The sequence below is a fragment of the Microcaecilia unicolor genome, chromosome 5, assembly GCF_901765095.1.
Source record: "Microcaecilia unicolor chromosome 5, aMicUni1.1, whole genome shotgun sequence".
In the NCBI taxonomy this organism is placed as follows: Eukaryota; Metazoa; Chordata; class Amphibia; order Gymnophiona; family Siphonopidae; genus Microcaecilia; species Microcaecilia unicolor.
In genome coordinates, this window is record NC_044035.1 from 199,810,094 (window position 1) to 199,827,847 (window position 17,754).

Genomic DNA, 17,754 nt, shown 5'->3' on the forward strand with positions numbered 1-17,754 from the left:
CGGAATCTGAACTGGAACTAGGAGCTGCACTCAGCCAGAACCCTGCAGTGCCAACGAAGGAAAACGTCATAGGCCGGAGACCCAGCAGGTAGGGTGATCGTGCCGAGCTCATGGCCTTGGCAATCTTTCACGTTTCTCGTGGAACCTCGGGTTAGTGAGCCCTTGGGCCACTGCCGAGGAGCGGCAGCGGCAGGCAAATCACCCAAACAGGAGGCAAGGCAGACCACAGACAGACAGGCGCAGGCCAGACTGGAGCAGCTGGACTGGAACAGAAGCACTAAGCAGCAGCAGGAGAATAGTCCATGAATCAAGCAGAGTCTTACCGGCAGGCAGCAAAGCAGCAGGGAAACCAGGAACCACACAGAGTCGGTAGGCTGGCGGCAATCAAAAGTAAACCAGGGATCAACCAGGGACTTGGGCAGGCAGCAAGCAGTAGAACAAACTGGGAAACACACAGAGTCTTGGGCAGGCAGCAGACAGCAGACTAATCCAGTAACACAAGCTGGGTCAAAAACAGGCAAAGCAAGCATTCAGGGCAGGATTCGCAACAGACCAACAAGGACAAGAACAGGACTGAAGACCTCTATTGCCAAGGCAAAGTCTGAAAGTTCCCAGGTGCTTAATAAAGGCCACATACAAGGGAGTTCACCAGGTAAGAGTGCTGCTAAGTTCCAAGCCAGTCTGGAAGGCTGGAAGATCCAGACCGGACCGACATGACTTCTGGAATATGGGAAACAGCAGACAGTCCATCGCAGCCACCAGGTCTGACCACCAGGTGGCGAGATAAATGAGAGCATGAAACGGGCACAACCGTGACACTGAGATACTAGTGGGTATTGCTTTAATTTGGGGAGGGAAGGGGTGGGGGGTGAGATGGGGGGCAACAACATAACTAACATCATTTCATAATTCAGTGTTTGTAATGGAGAAATTCTGTTTTACTATTTTGTAAAAGTTCAAAAATAAAAATATATAAAAAAAAAATTTCTTCGAAGGGGTGAACAAACATGTAGATAGGGGTGGACCGGTCGATACTGTGTATCTGGATTTTCAAAAGACGTTTGACAAAGTACCTGATGAAAGATTCCAGGGGAAGTTGGAGAGTCATGGGAATGGGAGGTAGTGTCCTACTGTGGATTAAAAACTGGTTAAAGGATAGAAAACTGAGAGTAGGGTTAAATGATCAGTATTCTCAATGGAGAAGGGTAGATAGTAGGGCTCCGCAGGGGTCTGTCCTTGGACTGCTGCTTTTAACATATTTATAAACTAGTAAAAAAGGCCCATTTCTGAGAGCAATGAAACGGGCGCTAGCAAGGTTTTCATCGAAGTGTGTATGTTTGAGAGTGAGTGTGTGTGTGTGAGAGAGAGACAGAGTGAATGTGTGAGTGTGTGTGTGTGAGAGAGAGTGAGACTGTCTGTGTGAGTGTGTGTTCGAGAAAGAGAGTGTGCCGCAGGGGTCCCCCCTCCGTGTGTTGGCGTCCTTCCCACTCCCCCCCTGTGTTTCCTTTTCCCATTTCCTTCTCGTCCCCCTCCCCCCTCCCAGCCTCGAGGATCGTGGGCCCTCCGTCTGGCGGCGTTTTTCTGCATCGTAGTGTGTATGTGAGAGAGAGAGAGAGAGAGTGAATGTGCGAGTGTGTATGTGTGACAGAGTGAGAGTGTGTGCGTGTGTGTGCGAGAATGAGTGTGTGTGTGTGTGTGTGTGAGAGAAAGAATCCCAGGTTCAGAGTGTTGGCCCCCCCTCCCTTGGCCTTTCAGGATGGTGGTCCCTCCGTCGGCCGGTGTTTTTCCCCCTCCCCCCTGTCTTCCTTCCCTCCCCCCCTTCCCCCCTCCCAGCTTCAGGTTCGAGTGCCCCCCCTTCCTGCGCCTTTCTGGGTCGTGGCCCTCCCTCCGACCGTGATGTAGCTGGCTCCCTTCCTGGCACGTTCAGGCAGGCTGGCTCCCTGTGTCTGGCCGACGTTCAGGCTGCCTGCCCGACGTTCAGGCTGCCTGCCTGTGTCGCTCCCTCCGTGTCTCCGAGTTTGTGTGGGGCGATGGGAGTCCTGCGGATTTGGAAAATGGGCGCGGAGGGGCAAGGGGAGATCGCGTGTCGCCAATGCCTGCGTCCCCGCCTCCCTCCCTCCGACGTTGTGCGGGCGATGTTATCCTTCGGAGGTGGGAAATGGCCGCCGAGAGTCAGGGGGAGATGTCATTTGGCCGAGTGTCATTGCACCGTTCTCGACGTCATGACGTTATGACGCGAGGGCGGGCCAGACACTCCTGGCCAAACCGGATATCTCTGGCGCCTCAAGTTTCCGGCTTGAGGCTTCATGGAACGTTGGAGGTGCCTTTTATTATATAGAGATGATCTAGAGATGGGAGTAACTAGTGAGGTAATTAAATTTGCTGATGACTCAAAGACTAGGTATCTAAATGGCAGATGATGATTAATGTGAGCAAGTGCAAAGTGATGCATGTGGGAAAGAGGAACCCAAATTATAGTTACGTAATGCAAGTTTCCACATTAGGAGTCACTGACCAGGAAAGGGATGTAGGCATCATCGTTGATGATACGTTGAAACCCTACTCAGTGTGCGGTGGCAGCTAAGAAAGCAAATAGAATGCTACGTATTATTAGGAAAGCAATGGAAAACAAAATGAGGACGTTATAATGCCTTTCTATTGCTTCATGGTGCAAGCGCACCTCGAATATTGTGTTCAATTCTGGCCACTGCATATAAAAAAATACATAGTGGAATTAGAAAAGGTACAGAGAAGGGTGCCGAAAATGATAAAGGAGAAGGGATGACTTTCCTATGAAGAAAGGCTAAAGCGGCTAGGGCTCTTCAGCCTGGAGAAAAGATGGCTGAGGAGAGATATGATAGAGCTCTATAAAATAATTACAGCAGTGGAACGGGTAGACATGAATGGCTTGTTTAACTCTTTCCAAAAATATATAAGTACATAAGTAATGCCACACTGGGAAAAGACCAAGGGTCCATCGAGCCCAGCATCCTGTCCACGACAGCGGCCAATCCAGGCCAAGGGCACCTGGCGAGCTTCCCAAACGTACAAACATTCTATACATGTTATTCCTGGAATTGTGGATTTTTCCCAAGTCCATTTAGTAGGGTTTATGGACTTGTTCTTTAGGAACCGTCTAACCCCTTTTTAAACTCTGCTAAGCTAACCAGTCAGCAATTGTTTGTCTAGGGAAGGTCCCGGGGTCCAGTTCACAGAGGCAGTGATTTCGTAGAGGCAAGTAGGTTCCCACAGAATACACAATCCACCCAGAGTTTGATATATAAAGTATATTATAGTGTGCATATAGTATAGGCTCAAGCACTTAGTACAGGTAACTGGTTACAGCGGCTGTATCTGTGTGCGTTTAGGGAGAGGAAAGAGAGGATAGGGGTGTTCAGAGGAAGAGAGAAACCTTGAGGTTGTGCTGCAAGAGGTATATAAGTGGTGTGCAGAGAGAAAGGAAGAGAGAGAAAAAACGGCCAGCCCCCGAGCCCTGTGCAAAGTTGCCAGCTGGGAAAAAATTTTCCAAGCCCAAAACGAGCCGTAAACCCGCCCCAAAAACCATCCGTAGCCAATCCTGGTCTCCCGTGTCACCGAACCCCGCCCCTGCCAGTCAACTAACCCCGCCCCTGCGTCACTAACCCCGCCCCCGTGTCACTAACCCCGGCCCCACGTCGTTAGCCACGACCCCTACATCATCCCTGATGTCAACCCCGCCCCTGAAAGGCTTCTATTGGTCCAATTTGGACCAATAGAAGCCCCGAAAAGCTTCTAGTTGGACCGAATTGGACCAATAGAAGCCCCGGAAAAACCGCCAAACTCGCACAGTGGCGACGGGAAAACCGGCCAAAACAAAACCGCATCCCGCGGCAGGCGAAATTTTCCCGCCGCCGTCTGGCGAAAACCCACCCAATTGTGCGTAAAACCGCCCGCCTGGCAACTTTGGCCCTGTGCTCTGGGGCTCAAGATGGTTGTTGGCAGAGGGGAAAGAAAGAAAGAAGTGCCCCCAGAGTTCTGTGCTCTGGTGTACAGACGAAAGGACAGAGCGGAAACAGATGGAGAGATCCCCAGCAGAGCCATGTGCTTCTGCTTTTATACCTCCAGACAAGAGAATAAAAAACTTATCTTCCTTCCCAGCCAAACTGCCAGTGTACCTTCTCTGAAGTCAGAAAAGGTGACCAATTTCACAGGTTTCTCCTTTTGAAGTCCAAAGCTATGGGAGCCTCTCTGTCTGGTTTCCTTGTGTTCTCAAACAGAGCTCTGCTCCAAGATGGAACAAAAGGTAGTTTAATCAGGAGTAATTAAACACAGGCAGCTCAACACCATTTGGTCCTTGTCATCCTCAGTGGTTCCTGAGGGAGGAGGGAGTTCTCAGAGGTCAAAGCTGGTTTAATATTACTCTATATTAATTTTAAGTATGTCCAGCGTATGTCCAGGGCCATCCTGACAACCGCCTTCACCACGCTCTCCCGGCAACGAATTCCAGAGTTTAATTATGCGTTGGGTGAAGAAAAAATTTCTTTTACGATTTGTTTTAAATTTACGTACACTGTAGTTTCATCGCATGCCCCCTAGTCCTAGTATGTTTTGGAAAGCGTGACAGACGCTTCAACATCCAACCTGTCCACTCCACTCATTGTTTTATATATCTCTATCATGTCTCCCTCAGCCGTCTCTTCTCCAAGCTGAAAAGCCCTAGCCTCCTTAGTCTTTCTCATAGGGAAACTCGTCCCAGCCCACACTATCATTTAGTAGTCGCCTTCGCTGCACCTTTTCCAATTCTACTATATCTTCTCTTGAGATGGCGGCAACCAGAAGTGAACACAATACTCAAGGTTTGGTCGCACCATGGAGCGATACAAAGACATTATAACATCCTCACACCTGTTTTCCATACCTTTCCTAATATCCCAACATTCTATTTGCTTCCAAGCCGCAGCAGTACACTGAGCAGAAGGTTTCAGTGTATTATCGACGACGACCACCCAGATCCCTTTCTTGGTCCGTACCTCCTAACGTGGAACCTTGCATGACACAGCTATAATTTGGGTTCTTTTTTCCACATGCATCACCTTGCACTTGCTCACATTATGTTTCAACAATTTTTATTGATGACAAAGCAAGATAAACATATGCCACAATCTGAGGGTACAGAAACTCGGATATGAAAACATATTCTAGAAATTCAGACTGTTACAGTCCTTCATCAACGTTTTAACCTTTTACCCCCCCACCCCCACCCCTCTTTGGTGTTTTATGGACTTCACTGGTTCAAACACATTAGTATCCAATATTACCGATATGCTAGCCAATAGCCTCACTACGTGGTTTTGCTCCAACAAACCCACCCCACCACCTACTTCCTTCCCTCCCATCTTCATCTCTCCCCCCAGCCCTTCCTCCCCACTAACCCCTACCCCAGTGCAACGCTCAAAGTGCTAGTGAATTGGAAATTTACTTCTGCCAAGGGAGTTTATTCAATATTTGTACTGCGTGCTCTTGGCGGAGCTTACATCTAAGTACGCCCCCCGTACTGCCAAAAACCTCCGCTGCCTTCCTGGCGACAGGCCTGCACCGTGCTTCCCAGATCATTAATTCAGGAATTTATTCCTCCAGTGCCAAAAGGACGGAGGGTGATCTTGCAGCCAACAGAGGAGGGATACACTTTTTCCCACAATACAAGCCTTCCCTAAGAAACTGTTTCTCCCCTCGCGTTCCCATGCTCCACAATCCAGTGTATTGAATATCGCTCTTTCAAATGTTAGCCGAAATGTTTTGCCCAGAACCCTCTGCAAAAAACGGGAGATTGCAGACCATAGCTGGAGATACGTCGACACTGCCAGAGACCATATAGAGCGTAGCCTCATCGCTTGCGCATTTAAGACAGCAATGGGACCCTCCGTAACCCCCATATGGGCAGCCTGTCTCATGTGAAACGTAAGCCCTGTGCACCGACCTAAAATGGCACTCTTGGAGCTCTGCACTATGGACCCAACTGTGGACCACTTTTAATGGCTGTCAATAATAACTTTGGCAGATACCGGTTTCTCCCAGCCTCCCTGCTCATCCATCTGCCACTACCTGTAAGTGACGAACTTGCTTCTTTACTACATAGTTCTCTGTGGATCCATGTTATCGACAACTTGACCCACTGCATCACCTTCCAATAGTGCTCGCAGCTGTTCACCAAAACCAGCTCGATAGGCTATCCGACGGCAGCGAGCGTACGTACTGGTATTAAACTCGCCCATATTGCCAGTATACTCAATGGACCCCGCCCTCCCAACTCCGCAAAAGTCTGATAATCCACCAAAGAACCGTCCTGTTGGAGCAGTTGCTCCAACCTGTGCACTCCCTTTTCCGACAATTGACGAAATACCTTAGAATCCCTTCCCGGCGCAAAGTCTATGTTCCCCTGTAAAGGGAGCCACACACTGCTCACAGGATTCTGCTGCCACTCTCCACAACTGCCACATGGAGTGCAACAACACACTATCCTGAATACATTCTGGCCATCGCCCTCTAGGGGCATGTATCAAGGAGGCTGCACTCCATGGGTAAAAATAACTCTCTTCCAACCCCATATCTATATAAGTACTGGTCCCCAACAGCCAATCTCTAAGATATCGTAGTAATCAGGCTTGATTATATTTCCTAAGGCCAGGAACCCCAATCCTCCTGATCTTGAATTACCTACCACCATTTTCCACTTCATTTTCGCCTTCTTACCCCCCCCCCCCCCCAACAAAATTTGGCCGCAAATTTATATAACGTCTCCAGGTCTCGCCGGGTCAACCACAGGGGCAATACTTGCATTACATAAAGACACAGTGGGAAATTAATCATTTTTAGCAAATGTATTCTACCATAAAAGGACACCGGCAGTGCCGACCACCTTACCAGTTGATCCTTCGTCTCCTGTAACAATTTAGACACATTGAACTGATATAACCGTAAGGTATCCATTGCTATCTGTATGCCTAAATAGGGAAACTTCCCTATCGCCCACTTTAGCGGAAAGTCCCCTTCCCACATACCCCTCACTTCTTCCGAACTTGCCAAGGCCTCAGACTTCAACAAATTCAATTGAAATCCGGAAAAGTCCCCAAATTCCACTAGACTTTCCATAAGATTTTCCAAAGAAGTCTTAGGCTCTGTAATTAGAACTAGCAAGTCATCTGCAAATGCCGCAGATTTAAAAGTATGTTTTCCTATTGTGACTCCTTTGATACCCTGATTAAGTTGAATTTCTCGCAACAAGGGGTCCAAAGTTAGGACAAAAAGTAGCGGCGACAGTGGGCATCCTTGCCTGGTTCCCCTGCATATCGGGAAACTGTCTGACAATATTCTGTTAGCATACACCTGTGCCCGCGGTTCAGCATATAGTGCTCTCACTGTCTTCAGGAACCCCCCTCCTACACCATACGCTTCCAGGACCCCATACATGTATCCCCAATCCACCCGGTCAAATGCTTTTTCAGCTTCAAAACTGATTAAAAGAGCCGGGGGGTCCCCTCTTTCCTAACTCTTTCTAGTGCTGCTAAGATCCTTCTCATATTTTTCGTTATGACCCGTCCCCGGATAAACCCCACCTGTGATTCAGCTAACAACGACGGCAGGACTCTAGATATTCTATTTGCCATAATTTTAGCAAGTAACTTTACTTCCGTGTTAATCAATGAAATTGGGCGGTAAGATTCCGGCCTATCTGCTGGTTTACCCGGTTTATGGAGAACTATTATTTGAGCTACATTTAGATAGCGAGGTAGCGCTTCCTGTTGTATGATATTATTGAATACCTCCGCCAAAATCGGGCTAATCTCTGATTTCAACAATTTATAAAATTTGTTTCTGAAACCGTCCGGTCCTGGGGCTTTACCCAATGTCCCTTGCTGTATTACCAGTTCTACTTCTTCCACCATCACCGGAGCATCTAACCTTGCCCGGTCGGAGTCAGTTATCCGGGGCAAATCCATACTGGACAAATAAACCTCACTATCCTCCAGCAACGAACATTGTGCTTCATAAAGTCGGGCAAAAAATTCTGCAAAAACCCCATTAATGGCATTATCTTCGTGATGTCGTTGACCATTTGGATCCACTAATGTGGTCACCTTCGTGCGCCCCCTGTGCCCTTTAGCCAAACGGGCCAATAGGCCACTGCTCTTATTCGCAAACCGGTACAGCTGATATTTATAGTAAGCTTGCGAACGTTTTGCTCGATCATGCAATTCATTTAAATTTAGCTGTGCTTCCAGTAACTGTTTTTTCACCTGCAGAGCCTGTGTCTCCCCAAACTGCCGACGAAGTGAAGTCACTCGTTGCTCCAAACGTTTCACCTCTCTACAGCGCACTCTTCTCTGATGGCTAACATACGAGATCACTTCCCCTCGAAGAACGGCTTTCGCTGTCTCCCAAAACAGACCCGGTTGAGCCCTATGCTGAGCATTGGCTTCCGCATAGAGTTGCCATTTTGAGGCCAAGAAAGGTAAAAAATGACAAAAGACGGGAAACACCAGCCACCTCCCCCAGAGACAGGCTCCCCATGAAACTTCACCTCCACCCAGGCATGGTTTGAAATCATTATGGGACCTATCCTGGTTTCTGCTACCTGTGTTAATAATTCAGGTGAGATCAACATGTAATCAATCCGGGACATTGTATCATGGGCCCTTTACATGTGTGTAATCTCGCTCTAAGGGGTTAAGCGTCCTCCATACATCTATTACTCCTAACACGGACTCTAATAAAAGCACTCCTCGTTCTGTTCTAGCCAAGTCTCTATTAGTGGGAGCAGAATGATCCAGCTTTGGATCTGCTACATCATTCATGTCCCCTCCCAACACTATTGGTAAATCTCCCAACAAGATCTGCTTAATTACTCCCTTAAAAAAGTCCCTCAAATACATTTGGGGCATATATATTGCACAATATCATTTGCTGGCGCTCTAGCACTACTGATGCCAGTATATACCGACCTTTGGGGTCTGCTATGATTTCCTTTGTTTCTAAGTGCAAGCCCTTCTTTATTAGAATCACCACTCCCCCCCTCCTTCCCTCTGCTGGTGCCTCATAAATAAATAGTTTCAACCCACCACTTTTTCAATTTTAAATGTTCTTCCGACGAAAGGTGCGTCTCCTGCAAGAAGGCAACAGAGGTTCCCCTGTCCCATAGAGCTTTTAGCAATTTTTGTCTTTTAATGGGTGAATATACCCCCAACATTCCATGTTGTAAACTTCACATCTGGCATTTCAACCTATTCCTTCCCTTCCCCAATAAACTCTAAGTTCCAATTTGTCTTTTCCCATCACCTCATACCCAAGGAAATGTCCCAGCCACCATCCCCCCAGCATGAGGCAAATTACTCTGAGGCCATTATCTTCCATGTTTATCCCCTCCAGCACTTCAAGCATTGCCATCCCCCTCCCTTCCCCCCTCCCCCACTCCCATCCCTTCTAACCCCCCCTACCCATTTTCCCCTTACCAGTCCGGAAACTACCAGGAACTCTTCCAGTCCTAAGCTTGAAACCACCCATCCCAAATACTTACTGACCACCTATCTCCCCCCCTCCCATTCTGCCCCATCCTCCTCTCTTCCCCATGCCTTTAATCCTTCTATTGAATTACTCCTCCCTTCAGAACAAACTAAACTCTAAACTTCCCCTCCCCCACTGCAACAAAACAGTTAACATTATTACTATAGAAAATTGTACACAGACCTCATAGTTCAATCATCACAATCCCATATTGCCCACCCTTCCAACACTCTTTCCCTTACTAGCTAAGCCTTAAAGTCCTCCCCACCATCTTGTCACACAGCTTCTCACTCACTTTATCACGTGTGCCAATCACTATTTGTTTCTTCATTGTTCACTCACCCATGCATTCTCTCCCTGATTCATTATCCCGTGTAACCCACCGAATTCTCCATTCACTACCCTCTGTTGGTCTCTCCGTCTGCATTCTTAACCGTATACAAATTAGCATTCAACAGATATTCCCCCCTCCCTCCCCCCCTACACCCTCTCTCAATATTGCATATACAAAGCCTGTTAACTTCTAGTCCAACATCTTCCTGATTCTCCTTGGGTCTTCAGCATACTGTACATCAGTAACGATCTGCTCCCCGACCTTCTCTGATGACAAATCAAGTCAACACAATCCGTACTGGTCCTCGGAGCCTCAATGTCACGTGGCTGAAGGCCTGTAGCCAACAAAATGTTCAATCACGCTAAATGTCTCAATCTGGTTGTAAATTTTCCAAATGCCCCGGTTCACCAGTCAGATCTTTCCATTGTCCGCCCTTCATGCAGGCTCCAAATTTTTATTCTGTAGCTGTTCCATGAAGGCTTTCGCGTCCTCCACTTTGTCAAAAAGTGCTCTCGTCATGGGCTATTATTTTCAGCTTTGCGGGGAATAACAGACTGAAGCGGACTTTTCACTCAAAACGTTTAGCACAGACTAGTACAAAAGCTTTCCGGGCTGCCGCCACTCTGGTGGAGTAATCCTGGAATACCAGGATCCTGCTATTCTGATAACATAAGTGCTTGCCTCCTCGAGTGGCTTACAACACCCGCATTTTATGCGCATCATTAAGTATTTTAAGGATAGTCACTCTAGGGCGAGTCTTTACCTCGCGTCGCGGGCCCAACCTGTGTGCCCGCTCCACGCGAAATTCTCCCGCCAAATCAGGAAGTTCTGCCGCTTCAGGGATCCATTTCTCCAAGAAGCTTCGTAAGTCCTTTTCCCCCAATGTCTCTGGCAGCCCGATCAATCTTAAATTATTCCGCAGTGAGCGGTTTTCTATATCTTCTAACTTCGCTTCCAATATCGTTAGGCACTTTTGCATTGCCGGATTCTCGTCTGTTAGCTTCTGCACCGTGTCTTCCACACTCCCGACACGCTGCTGTACTTCCCTAAGATCCGACGCCATATTAGCGTACCGCTCCTCCATGCCTTCAAGTTTATCTAAAATTTGCTGGAACTTGCCGTCCACCGACTGCTCTACTGCCTCTGTCACCTCTCGAATAATGTCTGCTGCCCACTGTGAGCTCGGAGTCGGAGAAGGCGGTTGGCTCTTATCCGCCATCTTTGCCTCCGCTCCTCGCCCTTTATCTCTGCCGTCCTTCCTCACCGTTTTTGCTGCCATCGGCACCAGGGATTATTGGCTCTTTGCGTTCCACTATCTCCGCACTTCACCTGGTCGTTTTGATCGTGTTTCGGGGGGAAAACAGGCTGGTTATTCTCCTATCGGGTGTTTCGGAGCAGCAAGACCACACGTCCTCACTCCTCCATAGCCCAACCGGAAGTCTCCTGCACTTGCTCACATTAAACGTCATCTGCCATTTAGCCGCCCAGTCTCGCAGTCTCGTAAGGTCCTCTTGTAATTTTTCACAATCCTGTTGCGAGATAACGACTTTGAATAACTTTGTGTCATCAGCAAATTTAATTACCTCGCTAGTTACTCCCATCTCTAAATCATTTATAAATATATTAAAAAGCAGCGGTCCTAGCACAGACCCCTGAGGAACCCCACTAACTACCCTTCTCCATTGTGAATACTGCCCATTTAACCCCACTCTCTGTTTCCTATCCTTCAACCAGTTTTTAATCCACAATAGGACACTACCCAAGACCCTCCAATTTCCTCTGTAGCCTTTCATGAGGTACCTTGTCAAACACCTTTTGAAAATCCAGATACATGATATCAACCGGCTCCCCTTTGTCCACATGTTTGTTTACTCCTTCAAAGAATTGAAGTAAATTGGTCAGGCAAGATTTCCCCACACTAAAGCTGTGCTGACTTGGTCTCAGTAATCCATGTCCTCAGATGTGCTCTGTAATTTTGTTTTTGATAATAGCCTCTACCATTTTCCCCGGCACCGACGTCAGACTCATCGGTCTATAATTTCCCGGATCTCCCCTGGAACCTTTTAAAAAAATGGGCGTTACATTGGCCACCCTCCAATCTTCCGGTACCATGCTTGATTTTAAAGATAAATTGCATATCACTAACAGTAACTCCGCAAGCTCATTTTTCAGTTCTATCAGTACTCTAGTATGAATACCATCCGGTCCAGAAGATTTGCTACTCTTCAGTTTGCTGAACTGCCCCATTACGTCCTCGTGAAGTCAGTAAGTTTCTCCGACTCGTCCGCTTGAAATACCATTTCCGACACTGGTATCCCACCCAAATCTTCCTCGGTGAAGACCGAAGCAAAGAATTCATTCAATCTCTCCGCTACGTCCTTATCTTCCTTGATCGCCCCTTTTACCTCTCGGTCATCCAGCGGCCCAACCGATTCTTTTGTCGGCTTCCTGCTTTTAATATACCGAAAAAAATTTCTGCTATGTTTTTTTGCCTCTAATGCTATCTTTTTTTCGTAATCCCTCTTGGCCTTCTTTATCTGCGCCTTGCATTTGCTTTGACACTCCTTATGCTGCTTCTTGTTATTTTCAGACAGTTCCTTCTTCCATACTAGGACTAGGGGGCACGCAATGAAGCTAGAAAGTATTAAATTTAAAACAAATCGGAAAAAATATTTCTTCACTCAACTTATAATTAAACTCTGGGATTCGTTGCCAGAGAATGTTGGAAAAGCAGTTAGCTTAGTAGGGTTTAAAAAAGGTTTGCATAGCTTCCGAAAGGAAAAGTCCATAGACCATTATTAAAATGGACTTAGGGAAAATCCACTGCTTATTTCTACTGTTTTGGGATCTTGCCAGACACTTGTGACCTGGATTGGCCACTGTTGGAAACAGGATGCTGAGCTTGATGGATCTTCGGTCTGTCCTGGTATGGCAATACTTATGTACTTACGTAATACCTTTTGATTGGCGTGGCCATGCAAACCAATCTCTGGCCCCACTCTCAAACCCTCTAATTGCTGATTCTGTGCTGGGCAAGGCAAAATATTGGTAGAGTTAGTGGCCCACCCTATTCCCTGCCTATTAAGGATACACCTATTGGATTTCCAAAGATCTTATATGTCTATGAATAAAGGCATCAAAACCTGTAAAGATTCATAAATACTGAAAAAGGCCATTCTTACTTGATGAAAGGAGACTGGAGAAACCTCAAAGAAGGTCAGAGAATTCCATGAGGGGACTAAAGACTTCACAATCTCCCGTGGCTGGAAATGTTCTGCATAATGAGAGAAGAGTCTAGTTTGTAACATTTAGTGAGAGATAACCAGTAAAACAGTAGTCTGCAATGCGCGACCCCCACAGTGCATTTTTGTGGCCCTCATATCCAGTGACCAGTCATTACTGTGGGTAGAGAAAAGGCCCTGTGAAGCTCCACTGGGTCGTGTGTGCCTGCGTGGTCACATTGGTTTGTATGCATGTAAATGCCAGTCGACTTGCCTCTGTGTGCATGCACATGCGTGTCAATATGACCATGCAGTCATATGCAACCCAGTGGAGCTACGTGGGGCCTTTTCTCTACCTGCAGTAGTGGCAAAACCTCCCAATGGTGCATCTCTGCTCCAGCTCAGCCCTGATTTGAAAATGTCATCGTCAGCAAACATAAATGTGTTCCTGGGAGCACTTCCTATCAACTTGACTACAAGTGCTCAAGCTGTGGTGGCAAACTTTCAGAGAACATTTTACCCACATAAATCACTTTGAAAACAGTAGTCGACTCAAGGACCATACAGCTGCATGCATCAGGTGAGCAAACACTGCTTTGTGTTTTGGTGTGTGAAATATTAAGTATTTTTCATTCTTATGTTTAAATATGTTTATTGGTGATAATAAAAACAAACAGGTATAACAATCTGCAATAATAACATTCACCACAACTTTTTTTTTTTTTTTTACAGTTGAGAATCATTTATTTATTTATAATATTTGTATCCCACATTTTCCCACCTATTTGCAGGCTCAATGTGGCTTACATAGTTCCGTAAGTGGTGATTACCAGTTCCGGATAGGAGAAATACATAGTTGAGGTAGAGGGACAGAGTGGGTTAGGTTACAGAAGGAAAGTTCATCTTATGATAAGAGCTGAAGGTAATAGGTTAAACTTCATTCATGACAACAATTAACTTGAACAATTAGGAACATTAAACTACAAATCAAGATAATTTAGCAAAAAACAGTTAAGATATAAAGAATACATGTTGTATAGATACGTTTTATTAATTTGCATTTAGGATGAATTGTTATTGTATGCTTTCTTAAATAAATAAGTTTTCAATAGTTTACGGAAGTTCACTATGTCATGTGTTATTTTTATGGATTTTGGTAATTCATTCCAAATTTGCGTGCATATGTAGGAGAAGCTGGATGCATATGTTAATTTATATTTCAGTCCCTTACAGTTTGGATAGTGGAGATTCAGGAATGTACGTGATGAGCTGGTAGAGTTCCTGGTTGGTAGGTCAGTAAGGTCTGACATATACCCTGGAGCTTCACCGTGTATGATCTTATGAACCTGGGTGCAAACGTTAAAAGCAATGCATTCTTTTAAAGGGAGCCAGTGTAGTTTTTCTCGTAAGGGACTGGCGTTTTCATATTTCATTTTGTCAAATATGAGTCTGGCTGCTGTGTTTTGTGCAGTTTGAAGTTTTTTGATAATTTGTTCTTTGCACCCAGCATAGATGGCATTGCAGTAGTCTAGCTGACATAATACCAATGATTGCACCAGTCTGCAGAATGCTTCTCTTGGGAAGAAAGGCTTAATTCTTTTGAGTTTCCACATGGAATGAAACATTTTCTTTCTTGTGTTTTTCGCATGGTTCTCTAATGTAAGGTTGTGATCAATTGTAACTCCTAAGATTTTCAAAGTTTCTGAGACAGGGAGGGTAAAGTTAGGGATGTTTAAATTAGTGGGTTTATACTTATTGTGCTGTGATGAAAGAATGAGACATTGTGTTTTCTCAGCATTGAGTGTTAATTGAAAAGCATCCGCCCATGAGTTCATAATATGGAAGAGCGTCGTTTATTGCTTTAGTGATGTCTGTTAGGTCATGTTTAAATGGGATATAAATCGTAACATCATCTGCATAGATAAAAGGATTAAGGCCTTGGTTAGCTAATGTTTTGGTTAATGGTGTCATCATTAGATTGAAAAAGGAAGGTGAAAGTGGAGATATTTAAGGGACTCCACATTCTGGTTTCCAAGGTGATGATATACTCGAATTTGATATTACTTGGTATGTTTTTGTTGTTAAGAAACCTTTGATCCAGTTAAGTACATTTCAGGTTATTCCAAAGTATTCTAAGATATTTAGCAGTATTTCATGATTAACCAAGTCAAACACACTGGACATGTCGAATTGCAGGAGAAGTATGCTATCTCCCTTTGCTATTGCTTGCTTAAATTTGGTTAGTAGAGTGATCAGCACAGTTTCTGTACTGTGGTTAGATCGAAATCCAGATTGTGATTCATGTAAAATCAAGAACTTATTTAAACAATCAGTAAATTGCTTAGTCACCATTCCTTCCATTAGTTTGACTACTAAAGGGATGGATGCTACTGGGCGGTAATTGCTTATATCATTTACTTTTTTCTTTATGTCCTTAGGTATTGGTGTGAGTAGTCTATTTCCTTTATCATTGGGGAAGAGTCCATGTTGTAACTATATGGTTTAGATGTTTTGTGAGGTCTGTCATGAAGCATTGAGGGGCGACTCTTATTAGGTTGTTGGGGCATGTATCAAGCTTGCAATGGGATTTAGCAAATTTACTGATCGCTTGGGTGATGGATTCTTCAGTGAGGGTAGTGAAGTTAGACCAAATTCTGTCAGCTGGATATTCCTCTGGAGTTGGATCCAAGCAATCGAAGAATATTTCGTGGTTGGTAGTAATAGATGATAATGTGAGTCGGATCTTAGCAATTTTCTCATTAAAGTATTTAGCAAGACTGTCTGCTGATGGAGTATCTGTGGTAGATGAAGTGACTGGAGTGGTGTTTAGTAATTTGTTCACTAGTAGAAAAAGTTTATGTGTGTCTTTGTAGTCTGGTCCAATTTTTGTTTTGTAGTATGATCTTTTGGAGGGACTGTCTTTTTGTGTATGATGTACAGCGCTGCGTATGCCTTGTAGCGCTATAGAAGTGATAAGTAGTAGTAGTAGTAGTAGTATAGCATATTTGTACTTCCTTTGGATTTGTTTCCAAGCGTTTAATGTGTCTTCATTTTTTCTTTTATTCCATGCTCTTTCATATCTCCTAACCTGGATTTTTAGCTTTTTCAACTCTTCATTAAACCAAGGTATCGAATTGTTTCTTCATGAGGATTTTGTTCGTAGAGGTGCTATATTGTCCAGTGTATTCCTGCATCTAATGTACCAGCCTTGGAGATAATTTTTAAAGTCTGTTTGTATTGTCCATTCGTCATTGTAGAACTGTTGCCAGAATGTCATGGGATCTATTTTCCCTCTTGAGGTATAGGTTGTGCGTTCCAGGGTCTGGCGTGTATTTTTTTCTTCTCCATTGTAAGAATATGTTCAATCTATGGTGATCAGACCAAGGTACTTCTTCCCATTTTGTATCTACTAGAGTTAGATTTAGATCTGATGCTAATTTGTATGTAATGAGGTCAAGAGTGTGACCTTTGGTGTGGGTTGCTTGTATATTTGGCCAGATAAGGTCACATAGTTGAAAAAACTCTTTACATTCACTTACATTGGTTGAATTAGAATTGTCTACGTGTAAGTTTATGTCCCCTATAATAAGAACATTGGAGTAAGCTATACATGTGTTCGATACAAATTCCATAAGTAGTGGTTGGCAGTCAAGCCAGTTTCCTGGTGGTCTATAAAACAGAACATTCAGGTGGTCAACCAAGGATGTATGATGGATTCTTACTGAGGCTATTTCAAGATGAGGCGTTATAGACTCGGCTGTTATTGTAATGATGAATTGGGATTTATGGATTAAGCTATACCTCCTCCACATTTTCCTTTTCTTGTCCAATGAGTGATTTTATAACCTGGGGGACATAGGTCTAAAATTGTAGGGTCATTTTGATCATGAAGCCAAGTTTCAGTGATGAGTAAGAGGTCAAGGTTATCAGTCGTGATCCAGTCTACAGCACTGTGATGTTCCTGAAAATAAAACTGAAGCGGAAAAAAAAGAAAAAGCAAGGAAGGGGGAACAAAGATATGAGAAGGTACCCAAAGAGAAAACACCCTCACAAATCACTAAAACCAAAACACATACTAGGAAATGTACATGGAAAGCAATGACCACAAATGCTCGCAGTCTAAGCAATAAAATTCATGACCTTCAAGCCCTGATTTTGGAGGCTGACTTGGACATAGTTGCAATCACAGAGACATGGCTCAATGGTTCCCATGAATGGGATGTAAACATACCAGGCTATAATCTTTTTAGGAAGGATAGAGAGGGACGTAAAGGTGGAGGAGTAGCTCTGTATGTGAGAAATGATATCGCAGCGACTGCAATGACAGGGAACTGGGGAAAGGAAGAAGCGATATGGATCACCTTAAAAAGAGAGGATAGAACCTTGCTCCACGTGGGTGTTGTCTATAGACCCCCGACACAATTGGAGGAACTAGATAAAGATCTGATCGCCGATATTCAAAAGTTGGGGAAGAAAAGAGAGGTGCTGTTGTTGGGAGATTTTAATCTGCCGGATGTAGATTGGAAGGTTCCGTCTGCGAAATCGGAAAGAAGTAGAGAGATTGTGGATGCTTTCCAAAGTGCTCTGCTCAGACAAATGGTGAACGAACCCACGAGGGAGGGAGCCACGTTGGATCTGGTGCTCACAAATGGGGATAGTGTG

At 45.0% G+C, this 17,754-nt stretch overlaps 1 protein-coding gene across 1 annotated transcript in view; it reads right to left on the bottom strand.

The window, feature by feature from the left end:
- Window positions 1-17,754, bottom strand: part of OGFOD1 (2-oxoglutarate and iron dependent oxygenase domain containing 1) — a 683,818-nt gene that overhangs the window by 331,091 nt on the left and 334,973 nt on the right. The window contains 1 exon segment of the mRNA XM_030203703.1: window positions 13,054-13,145. Coding sequence (XP_030059563.1) covers window positions 13,054-13,145 — 92 coding nt within the window.